We start from the raw sequence: 17,122 nt of genomic DNA, 5'->3' as shown, positions 1-17,122 counted from the left end.
AATGTTAAAAAGTACACTGGGATATGAAAATGAGGAAAGAGGGTGTGATATAATGGTGGAAGGAAACTTACATTTTTTCATCAGAAAAGTCATTTAAATCAGCATTTAAATGCGCAAGTCCGTAAATTCAAAAAAGGGTTTTTTTATGTTTTGTTTTTGATTTTTTCATGACTTAAAGAATACCATAATAACATTGCATGTTTTTTTTTTCTTTTTTAACAATGTAACTTAACAGTGAATGACTAGTTGCTGTATTTCTTGTTTGTTATGTTTCATCCTGATTATTGATGAAATACAATGTAAGAGTAAGCTCCCAAGGCACTCCGAATAAATCGTTTACATAAAATTCATCATGAGTTCACCGTTCACTTTGTGCTTTTGCTTCAATTGCGTTATGCGTTCGCTCATTGCAAATTCCATTCAGAGTTCGCTAACCATTCAAGTGGAAACGTAAAACGCTTCATGGACTGTAACTGTAGTCATCAGAATCAATCGCTGCACAAAGTTTTATATTTATCAGGCAAAGGGTTCTGAATTGAAAGATAATGAGTGCAAGATTTACTTTCTAATACACTTCTGTATATGAGAAAGCTCGCAGACAAAGTGGTTCCTAAAAATTCACAATATTGCTATCTGGGAATTAATATAATTTTAACTTCATATAATCAGAATATTTTTATCTGAGGGGCACATGTATTTGTCGTACCTGAATATGTTGTCTGAGAGCATGGTGCACTATCGCTTTTGGTATTTTCTGGAGCATCAATTCTTCTATCCGTGTCTAAAAATAAAATTGAAATCTGTATGTATATATCCAAAATAGCAAATTAAACTTTGTCTTTTTAGTTTGTACAAGTCATACTTCACAAGGACCAATTGATGATAGGTCTTCGTATTGAAATCTTGAGATTTATATTCTACATGTAATTCATAACTGCACAGCTGCACCTGTACATGTTGCATGTGAACATGATACACAATGTTTTTTTTCTAAATGGGTTGGGATCACCCCCCCTCCTCCTCCAAATAAGAAATATTTTTCAGGTATGTGCTATATTATAATATATGAAATATAATATATAACAGAGCATTATGCACTTGATATCACCTTACCTGATATTTCCATACTGTCTTCAGGCACAAACAGTTGCCTTTCATTCTCTTGGTCCTCTGAAAGAACAAAAAAAAGCTCACTTAACCAATGTATTATTCATTCAAAATGATGATTAGCAACAAAACAGCCACAACACTAGACAATACAAATGATTCTATTAAATTGTAAAATATAATTTTTTGTCTACTTTATACCTCTTGGGTGAGAAAAAGATCCATCAGCATTCATTGCTTCAGAATTTGTAGTTCTCTCTAATAAACAGCATATTTCTACAAAAAAGTACATGTAATGTACATGTATATAATATCATCTAATATAACAGTATATGTAATCTATATAAATCTTATTTCTGATTTTCATACACAATATCTAATGTACATACATGTATTATACAAATATCAATTGGATATCCCAAGTGTTGATTAGTTGAACTTTATTGACATATTATGATATAACTAAATACAAAGTGTAGACGATTACAGATTTTGATCCAAAAGATATTGTTATTATCAGTTATTCTAATGTTTTCCAGCTAAACAAGTTTTCAGCATGAATACAAACTAAGAGCTATCTTAATGATAAAAATACATTAGCCCTTTGAAATACCCTTTGATTTTTTAAACCTTTGTATGTGTCAATCTGTGTTATTCTCTTAAATGCTTCAGTGAGAGAAGCAGGTCTGGCATACCCCCCCCCACCCTTCAATATCTTTGGTATGAAAATATCAGACAACATTTGTTCTTACATGTAGTACTCCTCAACCCCTTGTATTTATATTTTCTGTTTCATATATAATGTGCAACAAAGAGTTGAATACATCATAATAATTCAGTCAATCAATTGTGTAAGAAACACACCTTTCAACTCCTCCTTCATATATGCATTATTCTTGAAACAGTTTTTATGCTTCTCAATACATCTTCTGCAAACACCCATTAATGGTAAAATTCCAAAATTCCAAACATTATTCTGATGTATCGATGAATTAATTTCCCTTAAAACATTGGTTCAATTGCTGTTCATTAACAGAGTTTTTGTTCATTATCAATGACAACAGATAAGAAAATTGAGATCAAGCATGGGTTTGAAACAGCACTAATTCATTCCTTGAATAAAAAAATTGTTTTCAAATAAACAAGTAAATTTCAAATTTAAAACACTTTAACACTATAAAAAATGTACTGTGCATATACATCTTTTCCATAGAATGGCATAGATATCTAATCAAATGGAAGGGGGGGGGTAGTTTTAAACCGATTAGATATTGACATGATTGATACATGTTGTAGGTTCTAGCAATATTTACTGGTACACATAATTGGAATGTTATATAAATATTTTTGGTATGTTAAGAAATATGCCATTACGTAAAGGCGAGGGTTTTCTTACCAGAACCAGTGGGAACATGTGTGCTCAGCTTCATCCATATCTCTCGGCTTTGAATGAATGTTATTCCCCTCGCGACTGTGCCAGATTGAGATTTGTCATGTAGTGGATGACAGCATGTTCTCCTTTTTCTTTTCCATTGAATCCCAAATTCTTGCCTGTGTTTAGCACATATACGCCCGCTGAACTTTGACAGCCTCAGCCCATACACACCAGCACGGTTAAGAATTAACAATGGTTCTGGTATGTGTGCAATTTCTGACTCAGAGGTACATTTAAAAAATCTTAAGTGTGCTGAAGTCTCTTTCTGACAGTCTTGAAGTATATAATCTGCTTTCTCTTTACAATTTTCACCAAAACTACATTTCAACCCATCCATCTTGTTGACATCTGCTTTCTCCAATCATTCTTCTTTATCTTCTTTACATGAGAGTTCCACAAAGGGAGATAATTTAATCTCTAAAAGTTCGGAATTTAAACACCGGAATATAAGCTTAATATTTATTTGCAACCAAATTTCCATTCAGGTATATTTCTTTATGGATAATTCTATTTTTTTAACCAAGAAGATCTAAATTTAAAACGTTTCTTGTGGTTTTATATCCTGCTATGAGAAGTTGTGTGTTTTGGACATTACCTATCTTATTATAATATTTGATCATCTAGCTTAAAATCAAAGAATGAATTAAAAAATATTTGTGCACCAAATCAAAGGTATTTGTATCAGATGTTATGTGAATCTGACTCTAGGTATGATTAAACTCTATTTAATACTTAAATGACTATCTGAAATTAGCCTTATTCATGCATGAAATTTATCATGAATAATGAGCTAAAAATAGAAATGGTCTTATCGGGGGGATTTCGGTGGTGCAGATAAATTTAACCATGAAAATTTGATAAAATAGACAATATACTTTAGATATATCCAGATGAACTATGAAAATTAATCTACACCTTTCATTATAAAATTTTGATCTTGCATGGTTCTATCGTAGACTGCCTCTTAATTAACAACTGCAGATAATTGACAGAAACACAAATACACAGAATCGCAACAGAAGTGATCTCCAATTTCGCTGACTATTTTCAATTTAGATAATTGATAGAAACATAAATACACAGAATCGCAATAGAAGTGATCTCAAATTTCGCTGACTATTTTCAATACATCATCATTATGAATTGAAGTAATCAGATACTATTGTACAAAACAAATCATAAATACTAGTCACGCATTTTATATTTCAACCGCATCCAACCCGTCCCCAACTACTATTTTTTTTACATGGATGACAAAAAATATGACTTACCCATCTTTGCATACGCTTGTTTCATGTCACAGTGCAAATTTATTTGAAAGCTAAAGCAAAATATTTTTGTCTAACAATGCATATGGGTTAACGAGTTGAACCGTCCAATATCTGTCAGATTGGTCAGTTCTTGGATTTTGAATCATTAAACAATTATTGACCATTTGAAACTGGTGAAAATTGCAATTAGATTTAATATTAGTTTGCATTTGCGTACAACGTGTATTGTAGAGATACATGAACTTACCTGTTGTAAGTAAGCATCCTGTGACTTTATCACATGGTTCACATTCACATTTCGTTGAGCATAATCTGCCGTAGAAGTTCGGAGGACAGTAGTCCTTACAATCTACACCTTGAGTTCCCGGCCAACATTCTTGACAATGAAAAATGAAAAGCATTTAATATTTCGTTTTAGAATATAAATAAAAAAACTGATTACAAAAATGTAAAAAAGGAATTACCTATGCAAGAGTTCACTACGCGTCGATAGTTTATACAACATTCCAAGGGGCTTCTAAAAAAAGTTAACGTTAATGTTGCTTTACTTTTGTTATGAAATACACACTCGATGTAAAAATAAATCATTAATTATCACAGTTCACATACCCATCTGACACATTTGAACATACCCCAGTAACCTTTGTGGATGCATAAATTGTGTTTACAAATGAAATGAAGTAAAATTTGAATAACACAGACATCTTTTGGAATAGAAAACCTATCGATGTATGCCAAATGTTTCACTTTAATCACATCAAGATTAAGACGGAAACACTCCAAATTGTTGACAAAGTCAATTATAGGGCAAATAATTATAATGATATATACTTGAGCTTTTTTAAGGTCAGACGACACGTTCCTCGAGAATCTTTTTTGTATCTCCTCGTAATAAAGAGTTCCAATAAAAATATTAAATTTATAATTACTTTAAAAATGATCAAAATTTACTTGGATTTGGTTATATGTCTAGATGGTCGAGTGGTTAGAACCGTGGCCACTCACTGCCAGAACGCGTATAGGTTCTAGAGGTCGTGAGTTCAAAGCCCAGTCCCGGCGGAGATATAGTTCTAATATACTGAATTTCGCTGTGCTGTATATATTATATGTATATCAGCAATTCAACTGTATTTTCAAGAAGATTATATAGGAAATTGCATACTCTAGTATTTTGCAGAAATTATGTTATGTAAAATTGAGGAACGTGTCGTCTGATTTTAACATAAACCTAGTATGTATAAGTGTTTTTCATATACATGTATGATACATTTTTTAATATTTTTCTTAGAATAATCCGTTATAATATATCAATGTACCTTTAATTAGGTCTTAAAAGAATTATATGTTTACAATGAAATATTTTTAAAAAACCCGAATTCCAAAGAATATGAATTCTTCTTGAAGATAATTGGTTTAAAATCAACATGATGCTGCGATCCATCCAAGATAATACAAGACTTACCTGCTCCATAAAGGTTAAGTATAAAAGGAGCCTTTGATATTCTCATTGCCGTTTTAAGGCGGAAAAAGAACGCTGATCATATGACTTTGGTTTATCAGATGACAGGTTTTTTTTATTAATATATAGTGGTAAGTACTAGTAATACACATGTAAATATTGTGCACGTCAAGATGTTTAAATCGTGTGTATAATCTTTTGATATGTTAAAGAAGATCTCTCCATTTTAAATAATGTTCAAAGAAACCCATATTTTCAGTTCCTGTTTTCGTAGTCGGACATATACAGATCAGTCAATTATCTAATTTTAAGTTCATAAACCGGGTGACATTCTGACGTTTTAATTTTACTTAATGTAAATAAACAAAAATCAAAAATGGTGAAAGATATATTTTCAATAATAATCTGCAAATGTCAATAAATCACTCCAAAGAATTTGGAGTCCAATACTTTTTTAGAACATTCTTGGTAAGCTGACAAACTTGCTTAAGCCAAAGACCGGAGTGTCCCCAAACTCGTCGCAACGTCATTTAAAAGAGTTTCATTGCTTCTCCGTTTTATATAAACGCCTTACAAACAAAAGGAAAACATGGATTGTTTATTTCATGTTCTTTGTTTTCATTTTAAATAGCGACATTTACATTTATTCTCATTTCCTGATTTTTTGTATTAAAAAATTAGTTATTTCTATGCAAAAGTAAACTTTATGTTAAATGTCTCTTGAAGTTTTTTGTTCATACTTTAGAACTGTTAATATTAGTTTTTATGTAAAAACTAATATATACATGTATAAATTTCCCTTGTTTTTATTGTAGTCTAACAATAAGTAAAACCAACACGATAAAATGGATGCCCTTGACCCCTTTGAGTTGTATAATATTTGTTAAAGCAAATGCTTGACCTAAAAAAGGTATTCTTCCGAGATTCTCACCTTGATGTTTATTTGCTGTGCCGCTGTGACGTCAAAAGTCAAATTTGATAAACCGTTTAGTAAGAATTGCAATTTTAGAGGGGTCAAAAACACGACGGTGGGATAACTTAGCATACAGTATTACTTTCATTTATTATACGTATTTATCGTGGTATTACTTCTATGCGTTCAGGGATAAAAACTCCATTTTTTTTTTTGTAAATCATCAAATGTCTTTTTAACAAACGCCATATCAGTTGCTAGTGCTTAAAATATTTTTAATTATCGCAAAGTGTTCGTTCAAACAATCATTACATATATAGCATAGTACCCACTGCGTCAGATATACATGTATATCTTCCATCATATCAAATTATTCCGGAGTTAGAGAATTAATGTACATCAAAACGTATGACAGTTTGTAAAATGATGTATAGAGATTACATTTTTAATGAGCTACCAGCATAACGATGAATGGGAAAAAGTTATTGTGTCCTTCTTAATATATTGAGTTACATAATCAAACAACTTAAAGTCTAAAATCACCATATTTCACCTTTTGTTCAATTTAACAAAGAAGCTAGGCTAGAGGGGAGGGAACTTTTTTTTTTACTTTTATCTGGGTGAAATACAAAATCGGTTTAAATCCTGGTTAAAAAAATCTACTGACTTGTACGGTTTAAGCACCTAGTATCTTTATCAAATGAACAAGTGATCATTTCATTTTTGCAGAATCTTCTATAGAATTGTGGAGGACAGTTTTCCGGGCAGTCTATTCCAACCTTACTAGGGAGGCATACTTGTTAAAGTGACAAAAAGTTCATGATACAAAAACTTTAAAGTACAATAAAAAAAAATTAATACCTCGATACAAGTTCAACTATTTCAGAGTTGATATAAGTATTTCTGTACTACTTTTGCAAGAGTTGCTAGCAACATTTTTAAAGCATGCCAAAGGATCCCTATATTGGATACATTGATGTAAAGGTAAAAAAGTAAATTACAATATTTGACGAGTTTTGAAATGGATAATGTTCTGTAAAATACAATTCACCAACCCACAGAAAATAATAGAACAGATTCCTGAATCTTATCCGGTGGAGAAATTTCACAATAAAGTAAGATGAAGAGCTCTTTACAGCGAATGCATAGTTTCAATCAAACAATAAAACCCAGTCGGCTTTAATCGTTGGTACGCATTTTCATCAAAGGTTAAATTGGAAACAGGATGACAATTGATTTAAATACATTTCCCGTGTACGAATGATTGCACATAGCACAGCGCATCACGAGTTCCTTTTGCTTATTTTAGACTGAGTAATACTTGAACACGGTTTCAATCCACACCATTTGTAAGTGATAACATGCTTATTAGAGGAACTTTTAATTTAATCCAGCGAATTTAAATTTAACCGGTTTTAAATACGGTAAATATACTGAATCCTGCTGATTGTAGTGCAGTTTGTGTCTGGTGGCTGTTAAATAAATATCAGGCAGCTTTCAAATATTAAATATTTGGCAAACACAAGGGATTTTCTAGCGGCTACCGAATTATTATCTGGTGGCCGCCACATAATTCATCAGACGACGGCCACATAAGCTTTGGCGTCTTGTCAGAGCAAAATACTGTAAACCAACTTTAATTCGTCGCCTGGTCGTCGTGAATATTTCTCGCTGCGAATCAATCCTTTGTCTATAGTTTTTATAACAATATAGGTCGTAATAAGGCTTGGTCGAGAAAATTAGTCGTCGCAAACCAGTTTATCGTCAGTTAATCGCGAAATAAAGTCGCGGCGAATAAAAATTGGTTTACAGTAATCACTATAAAGTTCTCCAAATAATAATATCAAATACACAAAAATAAAATATTCGTATTTTTTCCTATTTTCCTCTTGTCTCTTTTTTAAATACATATATTTTTATTGCAAGGGGACCTGTATCTTCACCCGATTTACCTTGAAGGCATTATATAAAAGGTAAGCGGTTTTATAATTTAGTTAATATTTTTCACGATTATGCTGTAAAATTCCTGATGAGAGCTAATTCAAACGGAAATATTTGTTCTTTTGTCCAAAATTTCCTTTCTGTAAAAGTTTCATACATTATGTCAATATGGTAAATAGAGGATTTTAATATCGTTTCAATTTGTCATGTTCATAAATATTGACAAAAAGAAATTTTCAAAAGAAATCTTTCATCATACATGTAACTTTTAAATAAATCAGTTTTTGAAATGTTAATAAAATTGCTAAAATTATGCTTCAAAAAGTTTAATTTTATAAAATATGCGTGACATAAGCCGCCATCTACAGATAAAATATACACAAAAATCGTATTTTTATCATTTAGTGAGCATGAATCATTTTTGAAAAATTCTTCCGTACTTTTTGACATCTTGTAAACAACCATCTCAACTATTGCAAATGATAAACAAAATGGCTTTATCTAGATTTGTTATCTTAAACTCCCCGAATTCAGGGTTATAATAACTCCGGATAACTCAGGAAGAGTTTTCATTCTCTAGAATAATATGTTTGGATATGAAACACATCATACACCATTTCATGGAAATATTTTTAACTGCGTTCATCTATTATGATAATATTATTATCAATTTAGAGTGAGGAAATAATTAATGGAATATATACCAGAACAATTCTGTTAACTTTGGTAAAGCTACATCTAAAATTTTAACATTAAAACTCTAGTGATTCCGTTGTAAAAACATCCAATCAAAAATATATTTTGAGGAATTTTCTTGCAATGGATTGCATTTTTTGATTCAAGGTTCCCTGTTTTAACAATGTTTGAAACTGTAGACACCATCTGAAATGTATCGTCATCCACATTTGTCTTGTTTGGTATTTCTAAAAAAAAAGTAGAAATTTGTATTCGTGATTTGCATGTGGTCAGTTTATCCAACGCTGTCAGAATGGTGTAAGCTCCATCTTGAGTCCACATGACCATAAACATTTTGAGAGCTTGATTCTGTCATGTTATTTAGATCTGCCAGGTTCTGTGTAGCTTGTTTCTGTGTCATTGGTTGGAGATGGATTAATTGTCCTCGGCGTTAACGTCCCACTTCGTCTACGATTATGTGATGAAACTTTTCGATTTGTGGCATCTAGTAAATAAAGGATAGTTGTTGTTTATTCTTAACATTAAGACAAATAATTCTTTTAAAGTGAATAGAAATGTTTAACTACCGTATTCGGCCAGATATGTTGGTTTTGTAGTCACTATCCGTCTGCAAGCATAAATTTATCAACCAATTCAATATATGAAGCATAAATAAACATCAATATTGCATTTTCAAACATAGTAAAATAAGAAATATATTATTTTTTCATTTACCGAATTATACAGAAGATTCGTAGACAGATAATAAAACAGATTACGAAACAAGATGCTAAGACTGACAACGTAGGCCAGGTTGCAGAGTTCGTTGAACTTTCATCTTCCCCCGACGCAGACGTGGTACTACTCGTATTTTGATCCATATCTATCAAAAAGTAAAATTAATATTAATTATTTCCTTGTAAGTAAATGTAATTTCTTTCAACACTTCTAAAAATATCCCTCTTCATGTTGATCATATTAATCAAAATTAGATCTTTTACGCTTCCGTATTTTAAACGTCGTTGTGATTTATCAAATACGGGCGCATAAAGGATCTGATTAAAAAAAAACCCCAGACACGTATCTGAAAATTGAAGTTCGAAAATTTCAAATGTCCTTTCTTCTCTATCGTAACTAAACGTTGATAAAGCCACATCTGAGAATCATTTTCTTCATTTCATAAATTGATATAGAGCAGTACGTAAGAAAAATACCGTTATCTAGTTCAGTGCATGTTTATAATTCCATGTTATAGAGAAAACAAAAATGATTCGAGCATGTTCCTTAACTAATCTTGACAAACATGTTTTTTTGTTTTTGTTTTTTTTTTTTACAGATTTATTACGGGCCGCCGGAAGGCGGTCCGTTATTTGATACACATTTAAATATTGTTACTGCGTTTCTGCGGTATAGTTCTTTTTTAATAGAATTAATATTATGAATATTTTTTATGAATTAAAAGTAAATTTGCATGTTGAAATATGTTTTATGCCTTTTAAAAAATATCACATATTTTTTGTTTTACTCGTAAATGAAAAATAGGTCATACTTAGTAGATTGTCGTGTTTGGCGCGTTTTTATCGAGACTATAATCCATTCGGAAAATTCCGGTATGCGGGACATACTAAAGACCTGAAATACTAAAGACCTGAATGTCATTTAATTTGATATAAATGATATATTTGAATTTCTTTCTGCCGTGTCAAAAAAAATGACTTTGTGTGTGTATTTTTTTTATATTTCCATGTAAAATGTGGTAGAAAATATCATGACATGACATCCATATCAATTATTTACGCAAAAATATGACAGAAATGAAAATTTGAATTGACTGGAAAATTTGAACTAATTAATTTCTATTTTATCATTTGGTCCCTTGAAATCATATAAACTAATGCATTTACTTTTCATTCAATACAATGCAACAAAAAAGAAATGGTTTGAAATACATAATCTCCAAGAGAAAAATGATGAGTTGAACTTTGTATTGTACAAATCAATGTGTTTTCCATTACTTCATACTATGGCAATAATCAAACAATTACCGTTAGAAATGCTTACAGTATCCAACTCGATTCTTTATGATAATAGTAAAATGTTAAACTTCAAAACAAGTTGCTGAAAGTATATTTGAATTTACCATAAAAATTAGTACAACCAACTTTTATTTTCGTCTCTGTGGTGTGTTTTTATGTAAACAACCAATGATTCATACAACAATTATATTTTTGCGGCCCATTTGACGCTTGCGTCAAGATGATTTCTTGTATAATCTGAAATAAGTTGTGAATTGTTTTCAATACAACTACATTATGTAGATGATAACCCGCGCAAGCGCGGGGATCAATACTTAACGAATGAATGACATAATGCTTTAATGTTGAATCATATTTTTTTTCGCATATATTGTGTCCCATTTTTTCTGTATTGTATTCCTAACCTACTCTTTATTATTGAAATAAAAATAAAACAAACTGCATAGCTGGATATTTAGGAAAGGGATGAAAAATTTAAACTGAATTGGATGATACATACATCAACATGGCCTTAATTTTTTTTTTGTTGCAGCTAAGTGGAAAATGGTAACAATATTTTTTTCAACCAGTGAGTGGGTATTTAGGACGTTTAACTTTTGTTCTTTAGGTCAAATTGAACTAAATTGTTTATCCCTGTCCCAAACGTGAAGACTGTTAAAGACTGTTTCGAAAACAAAAAAATTAAGAAGGGTGCCCCCCCCCCACATTTAATTTCCACGTTTAATAACATGATCTGTTTCTTGTTTACAAATAAATGTATAAAGTTTACTGCCATTCTGTCGTGGTATTAAAATGTATAAAATTAAAAAAAAACCGCTAGTGGATGCATATTAATATGCATTTTTGGAACCAAAGTTGTCATATCCAAAGTATCTCACCCTACGCTTTCCGCCGTTCTGTAAATTAGTCAAATCGCATTCCTGGCCACCCCGTTCTGAATAACAAATTCTTTCAATCAAAGGTAAAATCGCATCAAATTTTTCCAATTTATTTATTAACTATTTGTATTTACAATGTACCAAAGATGTCCCATCCAAGGAATGAATATCTGCCCGCGATGTATGGTGAACCCGTCCTACACTTTTCGCCATGACGTTAATTAGTCAAACCGTGTTCTTGGTAAACCCATTCTGGAAAGTTTGCTAGAGGTAGCTAGCTCCTATTTTTTAAAACTAAAATTGTCACTTAAGAAACGAATTGCCTTATTTCTTTTATTGAACATTTGTCAAATCTTAACTTCTATGTGTAATCCAGGTAAGTCTAAATAAATATATTCACTGGTTACGTTATCAATGAACATTATTTCATTGCAAGCATATACTTTGATGTAAACTACCCCTGACTTGTATCCGCTAAAGCGTTTCCCCCACCTAACTGACATTTTTGCTATTTCGAGCTGGTTTATCGATAATGAAAGTAGGTTTTTGATTAATCTTACACTAATTACTTATCAGGTTAAATTCGACTATAGCTTACGGATATCACATAACACGTGTTGAAATACCAAAGGTGTAAGCAGTTATGCTGGTGCAGGCATTTTTTAGTTTATTGGCAAAACGTTTTAATTTATAAGTATAGATTTGTTGGAGAATATGCCGATGAATAAAATCATTTTTTAAAATGATTTTATAAGTGGTCTTCAAGTTGTGGTGTACTGTCATGAAAATTAAATCATCTTTGTGGCGTCATATTTGGATAAACCGATCTAAGTTAATTTATTACTGCCCTGCACCCCGGCCAATGTTACAAGTAGCTGCCTAATAAGTTTAAACTTACTTAACAATTAACTGTGACTTTTGCAATTCATTGAGGTCAACACAAATACACAGAAACATATCTGAAGGCAAACACTACAAAATACCGATTTCTTCCATTTTGCTTATTATATTCTACTTATCATCGTTATGAATTCAAACAATCAAATATATCAGTAGGCAACAAACCATAGATTCCAGTAAAGCAATATAATTTAGTGTTTAAACAGATATATCTTACAGAAACGCACTGTCATCTACCTTTGTTTTGGTTTGAACATATTTTATTGTATATATAATATACAATGGGTTCGAACACAAGTTCTTGCAACTTACAAGGTTCTCACCCTTTGTTTGAACAAAAATGACAAAAGCTGGGCGTATCTATATTGCGTACACTTATTTCATGTCATAATATAATGCAAACATAATTTGTCTATCTGATTATGCCTATTTGTTAGCTTAAACCGTTCAATATCTGACAGAATGGACAGTTGTCGACTTTATTTCATTATCAAACGCTGATTCACCACCTCTTTAAATGAAATCAGATTAAAATGAATGTATTTTGTAGGTGTATTGTAGAAACACTTACCCGTTGCATTTAAACATCCTGTGACTTTATCACATGGTTCACAGCCACATTTCTTTGAGCATAATCTGCCGTAGAAATTAGGAGGACAGTAGTCCCTACAATCTACACCATAAGTTCCCGGCCAACATTCTTGTCAATGACCAAAATAAAGCAGTTAATACTTTTTTTTTTCGAACATGAATAAGACATAACTGATAACAAATTTTACCAAAACGAATTACCTTCACAAGAGTTTCCAACGGCTCGATAGTTTTCACAACACTCCAAGCGGCTTCTAAAAAACCTTTACGTTAATGTTGCCTTACTTGTGTCATGAAAATATGAAATCAATCAATGTAAAATCTATCCATTTAGTATTACAATTTACATACCCATCTGAACCGTTTGAGCATACCCCAGTCAGCTCCGTGGATGTACATGTATAAACGATATTTGAAAAAGCAATGAAGGAAAATTGGAATAAAATAAACATGTTGATTGTCGGATAACCTTTTGATTTGTGCCAAGTGTTTCAATATAACATAGAGACGGAAATATTCCATTACTGTTGATAAAGCCTACTAAAGGCTAATTAATATAACATATATGAGTATTTCAATAATTATCATAGTTTGTATACTTGTTTATCATTAACTTTTATGAAAAAATATAATACGTTTTAAAGGGTTCTTTTTTATATCAAGGAATTAAAAAAAGGACTGTCCTTGAATTAATAGTATGTAATTGAATGTAGTTTGAGAAAAAACCCATCACGTTGCAGCGATCTGATCACAAAGATACGGGATGAATCAATTTGCTTAGACATCATAGGAATTGCTGCCAGGATTCTGGAACAAGGAATAAACATTTTTAACAGTTTGTTGAAAACAGCAGATTAACCAGTTGCTATTTGGATCAATAAATTTTTACAGGGAGAATTAGCCAACATTAAAACGAGTTATTACTTTTTGTCCGTTTATGTAACATAATCGCATACGAACTTAATTTTAATTGGTCGAATGTCAGAGTAAAGTTTAATTGCCGTTCAAGTCCTCCATTGCAACCCCTCGAGAATTTATACTTCCTAGAGTTCAATTGATATGTGCACGGGCAAAAAGGTAAATTCATTATGCATTTAGAAATGTTTATTATTTTAAAGACAAAATTTGAAATAACATGTCACCAAATAGAAACATAAGGAGGTTACAATTGATTTCGATTAAAAATGACACTTTGTGACAGTCTAATCATTGTACAGCACGACTGCTTTTAATCACAGGCACAAGTACTATTAGTAGTACATTTTAAATAGAAAAAAGGTGCCATTGTTGAGGGGTACTTTTACATCTCATTACGGAAAACTTAAAATGTGTGTGCTTTTCTATTTTATAAAAAAAAAAAAATAACAGTGATCTTAAAAATAATATACAACAAAACGTATGACAGTTTGTAAAATGATGTGTAGAGATTACATTTTTAATAAGCTACAAGCATAACGATGATTGGGAAAACATAAGTGTGTCCTTCTTAATATATTGGGTTACATAATCAAACCACTTGAAGTCTAAAACTGCCATATTTCACCTTTTGTTCAATTCAGCAAAGAAGCTAGGCTAGAGGAGAGGAAACTTAGTTTTCTGACTTCTATCTGGGTGAATTACAAAATCGTTTTAAATCCTGGTTCAAAAAATCTACTGACCTGTTCGGTTTAAGCACCCAGTATTATCAAATGAGTTACGTGAATATTTCGTTTCTGCAGAATCTTCTATAGAATTGTGAAGGACAGTCTTCCGGGCAGTCTATTCCAACCTTACTAAGAGGGCATACTTGTTAAAGTGACATGAAGTTCATGATACAAAAACTTAAAAGTATTACCTTGATACAAGTTCTACTATATCAGAGTTGATATAAGTATATATGTATTACTTTTGCAAGAGTTGCCAGCAACATTTTTACGGGATGCCAGAGGAAACCTATACTGGAGACATTGATGTAAAGGTAAAAAAGTTAATTACAATGTTTGACGAGTTTGGAAATGGATAATGTTCTGGTAAAATACGATTCACCAACCTGTAGGAAACAATAGAACAGATTCCTGAATCTTATCCGGTGGATAAATTTCACAATAAAGTAAGAAGAAGAGTTCTTTACAGCGAATGCATAGTTTCAACCAAACAATAAAACTCAGTTGGCTTTAGTCATTTGTACGCATTTTCATCAAAGGTTAAATTGGAAACAGGATGACAATTGTGTTAAATACATTTCCCGTGTACGAATGATTGCACATAGCACAGCGCATCATGAGTTCCTTTTGCTTATTTTAGACTGAGTAATACTTGAATATGGTTTCCATCCACAACATTTGTAAGTAATAACATGCTTTTTAGCGTAACTGTTAAATTAATCCAGCGAATTTTAATTTAACCGGTTTAAAATACGGTGAATATACTGAATCATGCTGATTGAAGTGCAGTTATCTGGGGGCTGCTAAACAAATATCAGGCGGCTTCAAATATTAAATATTTGGCAAACACAAGGAATTTTCTAGCGGCTACCGAATTATTATCTATTGGCCGCCACATAATTCATCAGACGACGGCCACATAAGCTTTTATCAGAGCAAAATACTGTAAATCAACTTTTATTCGCATGCGAGAAATATTCCCAAGGTTAGCGAGAGCCTTTTCGTCGCCAATATTTCTCGCCGCGAACCAATCCTTTGTCTATAGTTTTTATAACAATGCAGGTCCTAATAAGGCTTGGTCGCGAAAATTAGTCTTTGCAAACCAGTTAATCTTCAGTTAATCGCACATTTAAGTCGCTGCGGATAAAAGTTGGTTTACAGTAATCACTATAAAGATGTCCAAATAATGATATCAAATAAACCAACATAAAAGATTCCTATTTTTTCCTATTTTCCTCTTGTCTCTTTTTTAAATACATATTTTTTTATTGGAAGGGGACCCGTATCTTCACCCGGTTTACCTTGAAAGCATTATATAAAAGGTAAGCGATTTTATAGTTTAGTTAATTTTTTCACGATTTTGCTGTAAAGTCTCCGATGAGAGCTAATTCAAACGGAAACATTTTATTTGTTCTTTTGTTTAAAATTTCCTTTCTGTAAAAGTTTCATACACTATGTCAATATGGTAAATAGAGGTTTTTAATAACGTTTCAATTTGTCATGTTCATAACTGTAATGTTGTCGATGAAATATTGACAAAAAAAAATCTTTCATCATACATGTAAATTTAGATAAATCAGTTTTTGAAATGTTGATAAAATTGCTAAAATTATGCGTCAAAAAGTTGAATTTATTAAATATGCGTGACATAAGCCGCCATCTATAGATAAAATTGTATTTTTATCATTAAGGGAGCATGTATCATTTTTGAAATATTCTTCCGTACTTTTTGGCATCTTGTAAACAACCATCTCAGCTATTGCAAATGATAATAACTTATAATAACTCCGGATAAGTGAGGAAGATTTTTCTTCTCTAGAATAATATGTTTGGATCTTAAACGCATCATACATCATTTCATGGAAATATTTTTAACTGCGTTCATTGATTATGATGATATGAAAATTAAGTTAGAGTGAGGAAAAAATTAATGGAATATATACCAGAACATTTCTGTTAACTTTGGTAAAGCTACATCTAAAATTTTAGCATTAAAACTCTAGTGATTCCGTTGTTAAAACATCCAGTCAAAAGTAATTCTTTTTTTTTTTTTTTAAATTTTCTTGTAATTGATTGCATTTTTTAATTCAAGGTTCCCTGTATTAACAATGTTTGAAACTGTAGACACCATCCGAGATGTACCGTCATCCACTTTTGTTTAGTATTTCTAAATGGAGTAGAATTTTTAATCGTGATTTGCAAGTGATCATTTTATTCAACGCTGTCAGTTTAAGACTTTTGTAATCTCTACATGACCATAAACATTTTGAGTG

At 31.4% G+C, this 17,122-nt stretch overlaps 1 protein-coding gene and 1 pseudogene across 2 annotated transcripts; both read right to left on the bottom strand.

The window, feature by feature from the left end:
• Positions 1-665: 665 nt before the first annotated feature.
• Positions 666-3,817, bottom strand: LOC128182233 (uncharacterized; annotated as a pseudogene).
• A 5,206-nt stretch (positions 3,818-9,023) lies between these two features.
• On the bottom strand, positions 9,024-14,062 carry LOC128180628 (uncharacterized). Of its 2 annotated transcripts, none has more exons than XM_052848770.1 (6): positions 13,558-14,062; positions 13,408-13,460; positions 13,187-13,315; positions 9,537-9,684; positions 9,389-9,429; positions 9,024-9,306 (listed from the first exon to the last, which is right to left on the bottom strand). In XM_052848770.1, exons 1-6 carry the CDS (start codon positions 13,656-13,658, stop codon positions 9,179-9,181), a joined length of 600 nt encoding a protein of 199 aa, XP_052704730.1. In that variant the 5' UTR covers positions 13,659-14,062; the 3' UTR covers positions 9,024-9,178. The 2 variants fall into 2 exon arrangements, with proteins under 2 accessions (XP_052704730.1, XP_052704731.1); XM_052848771.1 differs by having other exon boundaries at positions 9,603-9,684.
• Between the last annotated feature and the right edge of the window lie 3,060 nt (positions 14,063-17,122).

Source organism: Crassostrea angulata, chromosome 4, assembly GCF_025612915.1.
Source record: "Crassostrea angulata isolate pt1a10 chromosome 4, ASM2561291v2, whole genome shotgun sequence".
NCBI classification, from domain to species: Eukaryota; Metazoa; Mollusca; class Bivalvia; order Ostreida; family Ostreidae; genus Magallana; species Magallana angulata.
This window is presented reverse-complemented; position numbering and strand designations above follow the sequence as displayed.